At 41.6% G+C, this 17,176-nt stretch overlaps 1 protein-coding gene across 2 annotated transcripts in view; it reads right to left on the bottom strand.

Annotated features, from left to right (window-relative positions):
* RASGRF2 (Ras protein specific guanine nucleotide releasing factor 2) overlaps window positions 1-12,651 on the bottom strand; it is a gene marked incomplete at both ends in the record, with an annotated part of 226,854 nt that extends 214,203 nt beyond the window's left edge. For both annotated transcript variants that reach the window (XM_082650502.1, XM_082650503.1), the window contains one exon: window positions 12,364-12,651. In XM_082650502.1, the coding sequence (XP_082506628.1) occupies window positions 12,364-12,651 (288 nt within the window). The remainder of the gene's footprint in view (window positions 1-12,363) is intronic.
* Window positions 12,652-17,176: the final 4,525 nt, after the last annotated feature.

Genomic DNA, 17,176 nt, shown 5'->3' with positions numbered 1-17,176 from the left:
TATACCTCAGAAATTAGGACAAACTGGAATAGTGTTCTCACAAACCTGAAACCTAACTTGCATCAGCTCATTCTCAGAATGGATTAGTGTAAATTACCCCACATTAATGCCTGCAAGAAAGCAAAAGTAAACCTTCTCTGAAGGAAAACACATCATGCAGAGCCTAAAATTACCTCTTTGATTTTTCACACACAATGTCCACCATCCAAACAAAATTACAAGGCATGCAGGTGACCATTAGCTTACAGCTGAGTCCTTGTCAAAACTGACCCATAGAGGTCTTGTAACTCTCCAGCCTGAAATTCCCATTTTGGATGAATCAGCTCAGACTCAAGAACTAACAAGGTGGGAACGGCTAAAACCTTGTTTGTTCAATGGAAAAGGTATATTCAAGAATGTAGCTGGTCTGGCCCCAGAAGCATCTCAGCTTTACATTTTAAAAAGTAGCAAGTATCTCTCTGTGGGGAACTTTATCTGCTCTGCTACCTGAGGCAAAGCCACTGACTCAATAGGGTCCTTGATTCACAGAAATTCCCTAAATATCTGGGCCCGGTTCCCTGATGGTTTGGCTAAGCTGAGACCCAATGGCATCCATTGGGGTGCTGTGACTAGTCAGCCTCAGTGTCAGCTATGCAGAAGAAAAAGCAGAGGTAGTTGCTCCAGTCAGAGGGTAGGGCTCAGACTTTTGGGCTGGTGCCAACGGCAGAGCTGTTGGGTCTGCCACTTGGAAAACGATAGACTGTAAGATTAAAGAGACACTTCTTTGGAAACATGCACCTGGGAACAATCCATGTCTGCTGACTGAACTGTATGGATCAGTCATGTAGATGTCCACAGGAAGGACTGTGGAATCAAGGGCTGTGGACTCAACTGGAATCAAGCTGTGCTGGAGCCTGACTCTGTTTCTAATGCAGAAGGCTACCACTGCAGGGCAGACTTGTGACACCTGCCAAAAGTTGACCCATTTGTCTCACAATGGGAGAGGCCATGTCACAAGGGGTGAAACCCCTCCCACTCCTGGTAGATTGGCTACACCAGACATTCAAAGCCCTCTCAGGACTAGCAATGCTACCTCACCACTGTTGATACTTTTTTAGGTTACTGGTTAGCTGTTTCCAGTCACACCATTGTGGCCCTTGTAACTAATCTGTATACTCAACAATGGACTGACTGTCCAACCCTTTCTCCCTCATTCCCTCCTGGTCCATATACTTTAGTAAGGCAGTTTGATCAGTGAGTGCAGGTATTCCAAGAAAGGGGTCATCCCTTCTTGGCCACTTCCTGGGTAATGATCAGGACAAAAGGGGAAGAATTATAGGGCATTATACAGATATATTTTGAAAACTGAGGATTCTGTCTTGACCAGCGCTGGGCATGATGCATTTTTCTTTCCCTAACAGCACCCCCAGGCCAGCCTAGATGACACAACCTACAGGTGGCAGCAGAGCTGAAAGGGGGTGTCAGGGATTCAAGCTTAACTCTGGTTAAGTTTTATAAAAGTACCTTGTCCCTCTTGCACCTGACCCTTCCAGATAAAAGGTGTAGGTGCAAGTTGGGGATGACCGGAAACAGAGTGAAGTTAGAGCTTCTGAAATGGGACACCCAGTTGTGTGAATAACACTGCTATGAAAATTCTTGTACAAGTCTTTGGTGCATATACATCTATGCATCTCTAGAGGAAGAGCAACAACCCAACACCTGGGGAGGGAACACCTCAGACCCTAGAAGGTATGAGGGAGAAAAGAACATTACGATTTTTTGTCTTTTTGAATTGCCCCTGGAGCCTTCCTCCAAAGGGCAAACATCCTGGTGTGGCAGTCCAAAGCTGCTGCAAGTGCATTCTGTTTTACTTACTGCTGCATCTTTTGTGATGCACTTGATTGCTTTGACCACAGAGCAGCAAGGGAAGGCCCCAGCTCCTGCACCTTCTACACAAAGCACCTCCGGATGCTGTCCCCATCCCCATTCATTTCATGGGCAGAAAAATGCCACAAAGAAAAGGACAGAGTTTATACGACATTAAAGTTTTAAACTTCTCTTCATCAAATGACACCTGTAAGAAAGTAGAAAGGCAAACCAGAGTAGGAGAAAATATTTCCAATACATATAACTGACAAAGAACTCGTGTCTTCATATATACTAGGATGAACAAGATGATGTTCAATTCTTTTTGACATTCAAAAATGGCAATTCATAGAGTTTAACTTAATATTTTAAAACTCCTACAGATCAATAAGACAACTCAATTTTTTAAAAAATGGGCAAAAGGTTGAACAAGCACTTCAAAACAGAGAACAATCAAATGGTCAAGAAATACCTGAAAAGCTGTTCAACCTAATTATCAGAGAAATGAAAATGAAGACCAAAATGAGATACTGCTACACACCCACTAGAATGCTTAAAACTAAAAAGACTGATAATACCAAGTATTAGCAAGAATGTAGAGCAACTGGAATTCTTATACACTGCTAGCGGGAACATAAATTGATATACCTATTTCAGAAAACTGTTTAGCAGTAATTACTGAAGTTGAACGTAAGTAAGTCCTATGAACCAACAAGTTCATTCCTGGGTATATACCGAACAGAAATGTATACATGTACGTGCACAAAATATCTGTACAAGAATTTCCATAGCCATATTATCTGTAATAGCTTCAATCTGGAACCAATCCAAGTGTTCCATCAACAGTAGATAAAGAATGGGTAAAGGAGCTGTGTATACTCATCCAGTGGAACACTACAAAGAAACTGAAAAGGCATGAATCACAACACCCAAAGACATCGATGAATCTCACAGATGTGATGTTGAGGGAAAGAAGTCTGACACAGAAGAGTACTTATTGCATGAGTCAATGGCAAAGTTCAAAAACAGGCAAAAGCAATCCATGATGTTAGAAGTAAGGATGGTGGCTACCCATGGGGAGGAGCATTGAAGAGGAATAGACATGAGGTTAGTTTCTGGAGGGCTGATCATGTCCATGGCTTGATCGGGATGCTGCTTACAAAAATATATTCACTTTGTGAGAATTCAGGAAGCAGCACACTTACGATGTGTGCACTTTTCTATATGTATGCTATACTTTGAAAAATATGCTTATTGTTAAAAGAACAACATTCAAATAATTTTTAATATTAAAGTATTAAGAAAGTAAAGAGAAATTATGAACATGAACCCTTAGCAACACAGGAGGTCTATCAGGACCAGAGGACAGAAACTGCCTTACTGGAAAGATCTTATTGATAAGGTAAGGATGTACAGCTACTACTGAAGGAAAAGAAGGTGGCTTAAATGCATAAATATTAGTTGGTGAAAATAATATTTACTAGCTTGATGAATACACTGGACATGTCAATAATAATGTCTCTCACGCCCACCAAACTTTCCATGAAAATCCCTCACCCACAGTCCCTGCTGTTTGACAGCCAATTTATGGACCGGTCAGAGACCAATGGTCTTGTCTAGCCCCCAAAATGTGAACTGAGTCGATCAGATTCTCTCTCACAGAAAGACGAGCTTGAATATACTGAGTGAATAAGAGATGCTGCAGTGAGAACTGAAGCAGTAAAAGCAGAGAGAAAGGGGCCACAATATGTTGAGTCAGTATCACGAGGGGCACAGCAGCCTGAAGGAGGGGAAGCAGAAATTATGAGGAAACAGAGGCAGTAAGTAACCAAAGACGCATAAACGCACTGAAAAACATGTTAGCCAGTACCAATGTCCAAAGCACAGCTAGGTCACAATAAATGTAGAGCGGTACTTGCCCTTATATTGCCCTACAATATTCCCGCTGTCCCCCACCACACACAGAGGTGCCCATCATTCAAGACAACTTGAGTTCATATCTCTCCCTTGCAATCAAAAGAGCCTAAGGCAAGGGCTTCCCTGGTGGCGCAGTGGTTGAGAGCCCGCCTGCCGATGCAGGGGACACGGGTTCATGCCCCGGTCCGGGAAGATCCCACATGCCGCGGAGTGGCTGGGCCCGTGAGCCATGGCCGCTAAGCGTTCGCATCCGGAGCCTGTGCTTCGTAAAGGGAGAGGCCACAACAGTGAGAGGCCCGCGTACAGCAAAAAAAAAAAAAAAAGAGCCTAAGGCAAATAATCATGTGACAGAGACCAACTCACCCTAGAAAAGCTTAGCAACACTAGAGAAAGCAAACTGCACACTTGATTAATGAAACCTTAGTAATTGCCTTAAAATAGCATTGCCTACTGTTGGGTCTCAGAATTGATTCTGAAAGATGGATGAAACACTGATTTATGGATGACATCCTGATTGTTGCAAAACTATGCAAAATACTGAGCGATGAGAAGCATTAATGGCATCAGAGGAGAAAGCACTCACTCAACTCTAAGCAAGACTCTTCCAGCTGCTGAAAGAGTTTGGTAAATGGACTTCAATAAAGAAAAGAAGATCCCTCAGTAACAGAACCAGCAATAATTTAATTTCTTCTAGAGTGTGGTCAAATCATGAAAATACCTTTACACCATGATCATGGTTAAAAACTGATTTCAAATTTTTCTTTAGGATTTAACATGCCGGAACTTATTTAAAAGCTAATTCTACTACCTTTATGTCCTCACAACTACTGTCTCAAGCTTTCTCCTTTAAAATGATATCAAAGAAACAAAAAGATGATGACAATTACAGTAACACACATTAAAAGAGAAACACATTACAAACTATTTCCTGGATCATTCTTTTCAGAGCTACACCTAGTACAATCTTCAGCGCCAAACAAGAGCTATGCCAAAAACCAAAAACTTCCTCATTTACAAGTGAAATAATGATGTCTGGGCTTTGCTTTAAGATAGTTCAACAACAACAACAAAAAAGGCATGTGTGGAGAAAAACAGAGATAACAAGAAAGCTGAAGATTGTTGAAGCTCTACGATGAGTATATTGGTGTTCCCTAAACTGTTCTATTTTGTCTGTGTTAAATTAAAAGTATTTTTTAAAGAGGAAGGAAGGAAAAAAACACCTAAGTGACCCTAGTAATGAAAGCAACAAGAAGAAAATCAAAAAAGAATTATATTAGAAAGGGAGTAATAAAAACACCAGCTGACAAATGTGCTACGTATGTGCTGGGCCCTGTGTTGAGAGCTTGGCCTGGACTGTTGCCTATGAGTCTCCCAACAACTGGATGATGTAGGTACTATCGTGATCCCCAACACAGGCAGGGGTCCAGGCTTAGAAAGAGAAATTGCTCATCATGTATCTGGTAAGCAGCTGAGTGGAGACTGAAACCCCCACGGTTTAACTCCTGAACGGAACCATACACAATACTACCATCTGACCTGGAAAGTGATATTCTTAAACTTAAAAGAAAGCAAATTCATACTGGATATGAGTGGCCTCCTATACCTATGCATCACTGACATTATGTTGTTATGACTCCTTCTGTAAAGAGTTATGATGCTCCACAGTGAGCCTTAGGCCAGGCTACTACCTCCCCATTCCCACATTTCTAACCCAGGAAACCTCCTAGCTTTCCAGTCGTCCCTCTATTTGACAGCACTAACCCTCCTGTTTACATTAGTCACACAAATGGCATGAGTTCATAAATACAGTTCGGGAAATGAATCAGGCATTGTCTACATTAAATCAGAAAATGACAAAACAAAACATTTTAGGAACCTGAAAAGAATGCGAATACCAGTAACCAGGGTCCCTCAGATCCCTGGCTGTTTCCATCATCATCATTGGTCTCAGCAATGTCACAATGGTAAGTACGGGAAGAGCTAATAAAAGAAATTATGGCCTACATTTTAAAAAATAAAGCACTAAAGGGTCAATAAATTTTATTTTTAAGCATAGCTTTTCTTAAGGTTGTTTTATTTGTATCTTCTCAGATCTTATGAGAATTCTATTTTTCATTAACTTACTGTACTCTGATGCTGTAACTTATACAGCCCTCCCCAACTTTCTCATTTCTTCCTTTACAGTTCAAAAAGAAAAGAAATAGGGGGCTTCCCTGGTGGCGCAGTGGTTGAGAGTCCGCCTGCCGATGCAGGGGACATGGGTTCATGCCCCGTTATGGGAGGATCCCACATGCCGTGGAGCGGCTGGGCCCGTGAGCCATGGCCGCTGAGCCTGCACGTCCGGAGCCTGTGCTCCACAAAGGGAGAGGCCACAACAGTGAGAGGCCCGCGTATCGCAAAAAAAAAAAAGAAAAATATTATTTAAATAAACACAGATCAACTCAAACTTGGTTTTTTTTCTGCCGTCTCCCTAGAAGTATATTTGAAGCATTTTGTATTCACTATGAGGAGTTTTAAGAAAAATGATTTGAATCTTCATTTTTCGTGAATAGTAAGTTTTTCCAGTGCTAGTAAAAAGGAAAAGTGTGAGAACATGTGTTTTCTGCATCCTTGTTCCACTTTATGATACCAATGTTTTCTCAAGTAAAAGGAAAAGGAAAACTTGCTGTTTGGTTTTTTTTCCCCCCCAAATATACACACAATCATATTTGAATTCCTTGGGCAAAAATGGTAAAATATACCCTTTGGTGGAGCCAAAATAATGTATTTCTAACTTCACAATCAGCTAATATTTGAAAATTACACCAACTGAAATGTAATGAATAATTCTGGAATAATGGTTAATTTTTAGAATAATGGCCAAATATTATACAGTAACCAAACGTTTACCATAGTGCTATATTGATACCTAACAAATACCGTTTCTAGTTTTGTTTCAATATTAACTAAGATTTTACTATACATAGTCTTGAATTAAGATAAACTAATTTCAGAGAGGAATTTATACCATGATTAACTTAAAATCACTAGTCCTGTATAATAAAGCACCCCAAATTGTACACCGATTGGATTTACAACTCATGTCTTGAAATACATGTCTTAATGACACAAATAAAAACCTATAAACTCCAACATATATAACTGTATAACAAATGTTTAATATTTAATGATGGAAGATAAACTCAATAAACATACACACAACATACACACACATATCCCTTTCTTTTTTTTTTTTTTTTTTTTTTGCTGTACGCGGGACTCTCACCGTTGTGGCCTCTCCCGTTGCGGAGCACAGGCTCTGGACGAGCAGGCTCAGCGGCCATGGCTCACGGGCCCAGCCGCTCTGCGGCATGTGGGATCCTCCCAGACCGGGGCAGGAACCAGTGTTCCCTGCATCAGCAGGCGGACTCTCAACCACTGCGCCACCAGGGAAGCCCCTATCCCTTTCTTATAGGACAAATAAACAGGCATAAAAACATAAAGCTACTTTAAAATTGTGAAATTAGGATTTCAGACCTGAGTGAATCCATATTACTTGTGAATATGGTTTATTTCATTACAAAATAATCTTAAATACTAGCTTTTTCTATTCTACAAAATTAAAATTACACTGACGTAGCATGCATATTTATTGAAAAATATGGACAAGGTCAACTAAAAAGTATAATCTGCATTAAACAAACAGCAATACCAACAACTGTTTTAACAAACTACTAATATTTGCTTGCTAAAACCAGAAACATTTGCTTATCATACATGCTTTAGGACTTATCATCCAATGAAAGAAAAATATCTCTATTTTTTAATTCCTGAAAGAAAGTAAAAAATTTGTTATCACACTACAAATATTTTCCACCATTTAGTAGTACATTTAGCGCTCACTTATTAAAACCCACAGAAAAATACTTGTCCCAATAAAAATTCATTTTTATGTACATCTGTCACATCAAAGATGGATTTTTCTATGTAGAATTCTTAACGATAAGTACAATAATACAAATAGTAAGGTTTAGTGTGTAATCAAAATTAAAAGAACTATATTTTTCTAATCCATAGGTTATTTTTCTTCATTTAAATCTAAATTGGAAGAATGATTACAAAGTTCAAGTGATAAGTCATTTCTTTCCTAAATTACATTTTAAAACGTTTTACAAGATTTAACAAATACTTTTATTCCGTTTGTCCTTTATTTGTGTTCAATAAGCAAACACTGAAAAGGAAACACTGAGTTTGTTATTATACTTCAATTAAACAACATGAACTGGAACAAAAACCCATGATCTACACTCCCCACCCTCTACAAATATTTCAGGGCTTACGTGCAGCTCTGCCTAATTTGATAAAATGATTAAAATCTTCTGCTGGTGGACAAGTTTGGAAGGCTAAAATGACTGGCTAGAAATGAGGTGACAGGGGAAATCACATAACCCTTAATCCCTTTAAAATTAAATCAACATGTTTAATTCAGCACTAATATGACAAGTATCTACTACTTTAAACCTCCAGAACTAAGGATTCCACCCACCCACCCACCACCCACCCCCACTGAAACAACTGAAATCAGGCTGAATAGACCACTTAACATTCCCAGGAAAATAAGAGTAAAGATGGCTTTGTCCCTATATGTCTCTCCTGCTAGCAGGCAAGACAGATACAACCACTTAAACAGATCAGGCTAATTGGGATGTGTATTTTCACCCTCAGAGCAAATATTTTTAAAGATTCCTTACTGAAGTAAACAAATGCCATGTAAAACTGTTTAAACATAAATCTCATTTTTCTTTGAAAATGTAATGGTCTGCAATTGTATTTCTCAAGAATCGAACCTGTCCTGTAAATGGTTTTTAAGGGGAAATAAGAATAAACAAAACAGTGATTCACATACTACAACCCCAGCCCCTATTCCACCCAAATTTGAAATTTCTTGAACCTCAGTGGATTTAAATAGTCTCCTTAGTAAGGCACTCTTCAAGATTATTCAATCTTCTTACCTAGAGTTGGACTTTGGTCATCTCCTAAAACTCTTTAAGCCTCAGTCTTATCATAGGTAAAAATGAAAGAACATTACCAGTCTCCAAGAGCTGAAGTGAGGTTCAAGTTAGATTCAATAATGGAAGATAACACTGAGCTTGGCACATAGAAGGTACTTACTACATACAAATTCCCTTCCTCCTTAAACACCTTCACCTGGAACAAAAGGTAAGTTTTTCATTTTCCATAAATGGAGCTCTTTTAGAAAGAAGTACCACGAACACACATTTTCAAGAAAATGAATATCACTTAAAATTTTCCGTAACTGAACACATTTTGATTATATCACCATAACTATCCCTAAGAAATAGCTGCTATAGAAGGTTGATAAGAGAGCCTTGCAATCTCCCAAGGACCTACCAAAGTGAAATCTTGGGACACTATTGAGAAAATGGAGCAATGCAAATATTCCTTCAACCTATGCACATTTGGAAAGTGAAAAATACCTTTCTTTTTTCTTCTTAACTGGAAACAGTTTGAGATAAAATGGTCAAAGGAAGGAAGGAAGGAAGGAGGGAGGGAGGAAGGGAAGGAGGAGAGGGAGGAAGGGAGGAAAGATGGAAGGAAAGAAGAAAAAAGGAAAAAACCTTAATTTTCTTTTGTCAACCAACTTACTTTGAATTATTATTTAGAAGAAGCAAACCAATGAATGTTTTCTTCTTATAACTTACCACAGTTAATTAGAATTTTTAAATTATTTGAAGGAGAAATAGAATTTAAACTGGCAAGAATGATTAGAGGCATTTTATAGCAAGAATTACATCAACTGTCACTGTCATTACAATGTGTCGCCCTCCAATATGAATGATAAGAACGTCTTTGTCTCAAGCAGTCATGTTTCTATAGTTTTGCACATCTGCTGACTGGATTTATCAGAATATGCACTTCAATCACCTGCTTGGCCTTAACTACTCAGATGCAGTGTTTATTACAGAGACTGATAATCTTTAAATCTTGTGAAATTGTCTTTCACATCCTGTGCACAGCAAAAAGCTCACACTTTTGTTATAATCTTAGAAAGAGGAGATGTCACTATTGGAAGATAACTCAGAAATCATCCTAACCAAACTCTTAATTTTTATTAACACATCTGAAAACAGATTTCATTAATAGAAAAAACAGAGGAAATGTTAAGAGATTTGCCTTTAAGAAGTCACACAGAAATTCTGGAGGAAGCCCATTCTGCCTCCCTAAGTCCCGTTTCAAGTCCTAACCTTCAAGTATGTTTATGGGGTTGATGGAGACATATATGTGGAAAGTTCCAGAAGCATATTTGGAGAAGCAGACCTTGAAAGGATCCCTGCTCAGCGCCTCACATCCACCCTCTACCTCACCAGTTTCACAGGTCCACCATGTCTAGGTGCCTGAGATGAAGTGAGCACATTAGCAATACAAATTAACTGAAAGAGAACCAACTGCATAAACTGTAGATTTAAGGTAAACTTTTTTTTCTTATCTTTGCAGTTTCTTCTTCATTCTTCAAACACACCCAGACAGACAGTGTTACACAAAAAATATCAGCCTGCTAAGCCAACCCAAGTCACAGAAGCATGTCTAACACAAGACAAACTGACAGATTTCCCAATCCAACTCCTAATCCATTTCAGAGTGCTTGCTTCTCTACATCTCAGCTTTACTACAAACACCAAAGGTTCTAATTTCTAACCTCAAAGAGATGTATAAATGATTGAGAAATACTCATAACTTGTATGATGATAAACAGAGAAAAAATTCTTAATAAGGGGACCTTTTTAGGACTTCCATTAGAAAGTGGCATGAAAGTCAAACTATTTGGAGGTTACATTTCTTTATAAAGTATAAAGAAAATTGTCCTGAAGATGAGAGTCTGGATATTCTCCAAGTAGAAAAATCTTGGTTTTCATATGTTAACAGGTCAGACAACCACGTTAAGGTGCAACAGGTAACAACTCCCCACTCCCAGCTCATAACAAAAGTGGCTATCTCCTGATATTATTATAAACACAAAAAGAAAAAATTATTTGTAATTGGGTCAATGATGTATCTTCAGAATAATTTCAAGTACCCTATTTTAGTATAGACGTAATAACACTTTAAAAACCTACTGGTTTTTGCTCCCATGGGCCTTGGAACACATGCCTTAAAAAAAAAAAAAAAAACTCACCAATAGAAAAGAAAAAAAAAAATAGATCCTGAAAAAAGTCTCTACCTATTTCCTCAAAACCCTTCCTCCTGCTCTCAGTTTAATTTCTAAAATGCCTGACTTGAAATTTAAACTTATATTTCCAGTATCTATATCTACAAAATTGGAAATCAGTTTTTCAAAGAACTCTCAACATGCCCTCAAAAACCAAAGGGAATATTTTTAAATTTTTGGATGTATAAGTGTTATACCAAGTTTAATCAGTTAAGTCTGAATGATTTATAGTGAAACCACAGTGAAAAAAATCAAACTTCTGGTTGATCTAGATTTAGCTCCTCTTAATTTTACACATTGTTTTATGAGCCCCCAGGGGTTATGTAGGCATCTTACTCATCTTTCCATCCCTAGCGCCTCTCACAGCCGCCCTCAGGGATTTGCAGTAGAAGCTGTCTGGCCTGACTTACATGGAAAATTAAGCTGCTAAAAATTTTTATGCAACAACAAAGACCATCAGCCTCTTTTTTTCAAGGTGGAGATCTAGAAGCAAAGTGAGAACATTTGGAAGCATAAAATTAGTCTGCTTTAACTTTAATAAGAAATGGTGATTGAAAAAAAATACAAATTCCGCACTTGCAGGAATGGGAGGCGGTGGGGGGGGGGGCGGGAGTTACTAATCTGGAGGATTTTTTCCTCCTTAAGTGCAAAACATAGCAAAACTAATAAAATTATGACCCAGAATAAAAAGGTCACATTCATTTTCAAAGCATTCATTTAAAAGTATACAGAAGCGTTCTTTAAAAATGCCCGCATATTTACACATAGCAGGAATGTGGCTACCAAATATTAATCCTGAGGGAAACGGATACACATTTACCTTCATAATTAGACACAGCAGGCCAAATGTTAAAGTAAACTGGCATAAACCACAAAGACAGATTGAAAGTGACCAACAGAAAGTGCCCGTCAGTCCTGGGAGCCCCGCTTGTTCCCTGCACAGCCATTGATCAAACATCTGCAGGCAAAGAAACCTACACTCACTAGCTGGGTGACTGAGAAACCAAACTTTTACAAATAAGTTAGTTCCGTCTTGCCAATCTAAATCCAACAGGTGTCAACCCGCGTCGCCACACTAAGTCCTTCCGAACAGGTTGAAGAGAAGCAATGTAAGGTTAGCAAGGAAGCTGCAATGACCCGACAGATTTCGGGGTCTCGGAAAATATAAAGCCGAGCCCCTATTCCAACGGATCACAAGGAGATGCACGACAAGGCGGGGATGGAGATGGGGAGGCCGAGGAGGGGAGCTGTCCTGCCACAGACGCCGCAGGGGAATCTCGAAATCTCGGAAGGTGGTCCCACTGTCGGATCGGGCCCTCGACCTCTGGGCTTAGAAGAACTGGGTATTGCCGCGGCCGCAGGCAGGGAGACGGGGAGGGGATGGCGCGTGGTACCTGCTTATCCAGAGCGTCCCGGGCGCCGCCCGGCCCGGCCCCGGCCCTGGGCGGCGCGAGTGCCCGCTCGCAGCTGCAGCCCTCCAGGAGGTACATGCCCGCCGGGCGACAGCTCTGCTCGCCCTCAAAGTAGAAGAGCACATTCTGGTAGAGGGCGAACCACTTTTCGTGCCAGCGGCTCGCCTCGGTTGCCTTCTTGCTCAGGAAGCCGCGCTTGGTGCCCTCTTTGCGGGCTAGGAAGGCCAGGTACAAGGCGTGCCCCTCGTTGTAGCGCACGCTCTTCTGCATGGTGAGGGCGCTGGGGGCTCACCCCTGCCTCGCGGCCATCTCCCGCCGGCTCGTCCGAAGGCGCGCCCGCTCGGCTCCCGACGGCGGAGGACTCCCCCTTTCCGGGCGCCGCGCACAGGGCACGCCGTCTGCCTTCCGGGCGCGGCGCGGCGCGGGTCCGAGGGGCGCCGGGCTGTGGTCGGGGCACGTTGTCTTCCGCCACCGCCGCCCTCCCGGCCGAGCGAAGCCCCCGGAGCCCCCAACACCCGCGTGGAGAGTGGCCCCGCGAGGGCAGCCGGCCGCCGTTGCTTTGCCCAAAGTTGCGGGAGCCCGAGCCCCCGCGGCGGGCTGGGGCGGCGCGACGCGCCGCAGCCTGTGGAGGACTGTCCACGGGCAACTCGCTCCGGGAGACAGAAGGTAAAACGTCACGTGGGAGATCAGCTGTAATCGGCTTGGAGACCGATTTAAAGGGCAAAGTCAGCGCGGCGGCGGTGACGGCGGCGCAGCCCGCTTAACCGCGGCGCGCGTCCCTCCCTCGCCCGCCGGCCAGGCCGCTGCCTCTGCTCCGGCCGCGAAGGGGCGGTTCGCGCAGAGGTGGAGGCGTGCGGCGACGGCACACACCCGCTCACACGCACGCTCGAAAGCACGCGCGCACACACACATACACACAAGCATATAGACTCACAAACACAGGCAAATGCACACTCACAGGGTGCACACAGTCCAAACACTTGCGTTTGCACAATTACACACACGCATACAAACAGGAACACACAAATACACAGTCACAGACACCACACACTCCAAAACACACAAATATATTCGCACAAATACACAATGCAATACTTAAGCACACAGAAAATTATGCACTCACATGTATACAAATAACACCCACAACGTGCATTCCTACACACAGAAATACAAACCCATTTACAAATACACACGTAGGCAACCACACACATGCACACTCTGACACGCTCGCCCACACACATTTACACACACAAATCATACACTCATTCACACGTTCAACCAAACTCATGCACACAATATAGACACATGCACACTTTTACACTCATACCCACACCCATACAAACTGCACACAAATACACACCCATACACAACACGTTTATATTCACACATTCATGGTCATACACTCTCACAGACAAATGATCATATACAAACACATACATGAACACACATACACGAACACACAAATGCACGAACACATTCACTCAAAAGTACACACAAATAACATTCATACACAAGCAGTCACAAACATACAAATACACATTCATGCACATTCATACACTTCCACAAACCCACTGACACATACAACACACCTGCCACATCCACATCCTCACACTCATCCGCGACTGTGTTTCCATGGCAGTGGGTGGAGTCACAGGATGGCTTTGCATAACGGGCAACCTTGACTTTTCCACCTGTACCTGCACTGCTGTATTTAAAACTCGAGGTGAAGGTTAACAAGTGTGACTCTCCTGTTCCCAGAAAGGTATCGGATGCTGTTGGTTCCCTGTCAATGACTGTGATTTCTCAGGATTAAGATGAAAGAGACTAAATTTTAAGTACAGAGTTTTCAACCAGGAAAAAATACCCAAACCGGGAGACTTGTGGCCCCTGACAGAATCGATTCCTCAGAGGCCACGTTGTCATAGGTTCACTAGATACCCTTGCTGGGACTGGGATTCATTGGATAAATAAATCTCACAGGTTCAGCCAGAAAACCAGGACCCCTAGTATACAATATAAGTAGAAAAGAAATGATGTGCACAGCAGCTGTGAGAGAAAGCTAGTGAACACTCCAGGGAGTACCAGTGTTTGATTCTGCTATATACATTTTTTAGTCCCCTTAGTCACTTATCATAAAAATGGTTTGTCAACGTATTTATTGTTAAAGACAAAATAATAATGATAATAATAAAATCCTTTTCTGGGCCATGAATCTGCCACAATACACCTGTCTTGTACCACTAGTTGTGAGTTCATTAACTGGTAGTCCAGGGGTTCTGCTGTAAGTTGTGTTTTTGCAGAATATTTTAACCCTGCCTCACTGAGCAGCTGAGTGTTTCCATTTTACCTCAAAAAAAAAATCACTATTAAAAACTATACAATAGGGAAATTGCCATTTGAAATTACAGTATGAGCACTGTGGTCATTTTCCTTTCCATATTTTTAAATATCTAAAGGACAGTGCTTTGCAGATTTGGGTTTAACTCAGCTGGGAGCTTGCATTGTTCTTTAGAGGAGATACAAGCATAGAGACACTAAGTAAATGTGGACAAGGTTTTGAGCCAGATTCTAGATGCAGAAAAGATGGCAATTGCCTCAGGAGGCTTTTCATTGCCTTCTCTGTGATCTAAACCCCATAAGCGAGTTGACAGCAGTATAGTTGACGAGCTCCATTTTTGAGTGGAAACCATTAAGTGTGTGAATTCAGTACAAAAACAGTTTTGCAATGAGTATTCAGAACTCCTAACCACTTGTGTTTTTTCAGATGTGAAACTTTTTTTTTCCCCAATAAGCAATGTCTCTGGTGTTGAGGCTAATTTCAGTGCTTATTTATCCCTTCTGTCTACTCAAATATCCTTTGATTTGAACCACAGGAAGTATTCTTCTCAGCCTCTGGTGTGTCATCACTTCCCACCATGGACAGTGTTGTGGCCATCATATGCCCCCCGATAGCAAGAGAAAGGAACTCTGATTTCTTCCAAAATTTGGCTGGTGACCATTATGGGTTTTAATTATGGAAATTCACTGGGAGAACTACTTATTGATCACCTGTTTATGTCCTCAACACTATATTTAAGTGATATAGAGGATATAGGGAAAAGACTTTGCCACTGCCCCTAGGTGCTTAGTCTACTGGGAATAGGATTTAATGTTTAGGCACTTCTCACCTAACTGTTCCTCCAAGGCACAGCTGCACTACCCAGTAGGAGAGCTTATGTGCAGTAGGTATCTATGCGATTCATAAATATTTCCCAAATTAATTTAATATTCGGTCGCTGAATTATTAAAGAGGGCACACACATTAGCAAACATTAGATCATTCTGTAAGACTGTAAGAGCCGGAAACAACCAAAACTTCCTGGACATTCTAGAGAAGCTATATCCAGTGACTGCCTGATGGGCATTTGTGGACTTTTAGCTTCCTTCATCCATATGGAAACTGCACCCCTGGAATGGTGCCATCTTGAAAAACAAAGGGCCCGGAGGTTATGTAAATGAGGATGCTTTTCCTCCCAGCTGATCAAACAGGCTGGCAAAAGGGACTGTGTTCCAAGTGGGTGGAAACAAGCTCTTCTATGAATTCATTATTTTTCCTTCTTGCATTTCATGGACTCTTTCCCAAAAGGGTCCGTTTAAGTTGATTTTCGAGAACAACAGTGCATTTCTCACTGATAATGATGAGAGTGTCCTCTTTGACTTTTTCTAGGCAAGTTAAGAGAAAAAAAGTTAGCGATGAACTATCATATCTGGAAACCCTAATTACTACTTGTAGAGAGAGATGATTTCCAGATAATTTGACAAGAAAGGAAGGGAGGGAGAGAGGGAAGGAGGAAGGAAGGGAGGGAGGAAGGAAAGAAGGAAGGAAAAGAGAAATTTTCGTCTGAGTTGTCCAAAGCTATTAAGGTTGGGGAGGTGGAGTAGGGGAGCTCCTTCTACATGAATAGAACCTAATCCATAGCTTTTCCAAATCCCTAATTCACGCATGAGAAGACATCCCAGGAGAGCTCTGTGGTCAAATACTATTCAAAGGTTAGGAGGACAGCAGGCAAGAAAGTGAAGAAGCATCAGGCAGGCAGGGCCTGGAGAGCGTGGTGTCCCAGAAGCTAAGTAAAGAAGGTGTTTAGAGAAAGAGGGAGTGATCAGCTGCATCACGTGCTTCTTTGATGTTAAGTTAGATGCTAACCATTGAGTTTGGACAATGAGGGGATTGTTTGTGATGTGACAACCATGGTTTCAGTGGAGTGGTAGGGCTAAAAAGACTAAATGGAATGGTTCACACACACGTTGCATATATTACACTCAAAATCCAGGATGCAAATCCAAAACTGTTTCAGAAGAACTCTGTCAGTCAACTTACCAATATGGACTTGGAAGCTCAACACTCAGATCATCTCACTCTAAGCAGAGCCAGCTGTAGGCCCCTATAGGTAAGTGCCAGGAACATTCTGACAGGTGAGGTCATCATGTGCCCCAGGACCACGTACACCTGAGTGAGAAGCACTGCTGAGTTTGGAGAAGATTCACTGCCACGGAAGAATGTGCTACAGGGAAATACACCTGGTGAAACCCTGTCACGGTCACACAGCTGATAATGATAAGATTGAATGCAACCTTATCACGGTCAACTGCTTGTCCAAATGGTCACACAGTGGGGCTATCTGGCTGCTTCAGCAAGGAGTCTCTTTATTCTTCTCTGTCCCACTGAAGACTGAGCAGATGTTCTTGGTGGCTCTGTGTCATCTTGCTGGATTCAGTTTCTCCTCATGCTGTAGGTGCAGGTGCAAATGGGGTAGGG

This window comes from Grampus griseus (assembly GCF_964374135.1).
Source record: "Grampus griseus genome assembly, chromosome: 3".
Lineage (NCBI taxonomy): Eukaryota > Metazoa > Chordata > Mammalia > Artiodactyla > Delphinidae > Grampus > Grampus griseus.
Note: the sequence above shows the minus strand (reverse complement) of the source record. Positions and strands in the feature narration are given on the sequence as shown.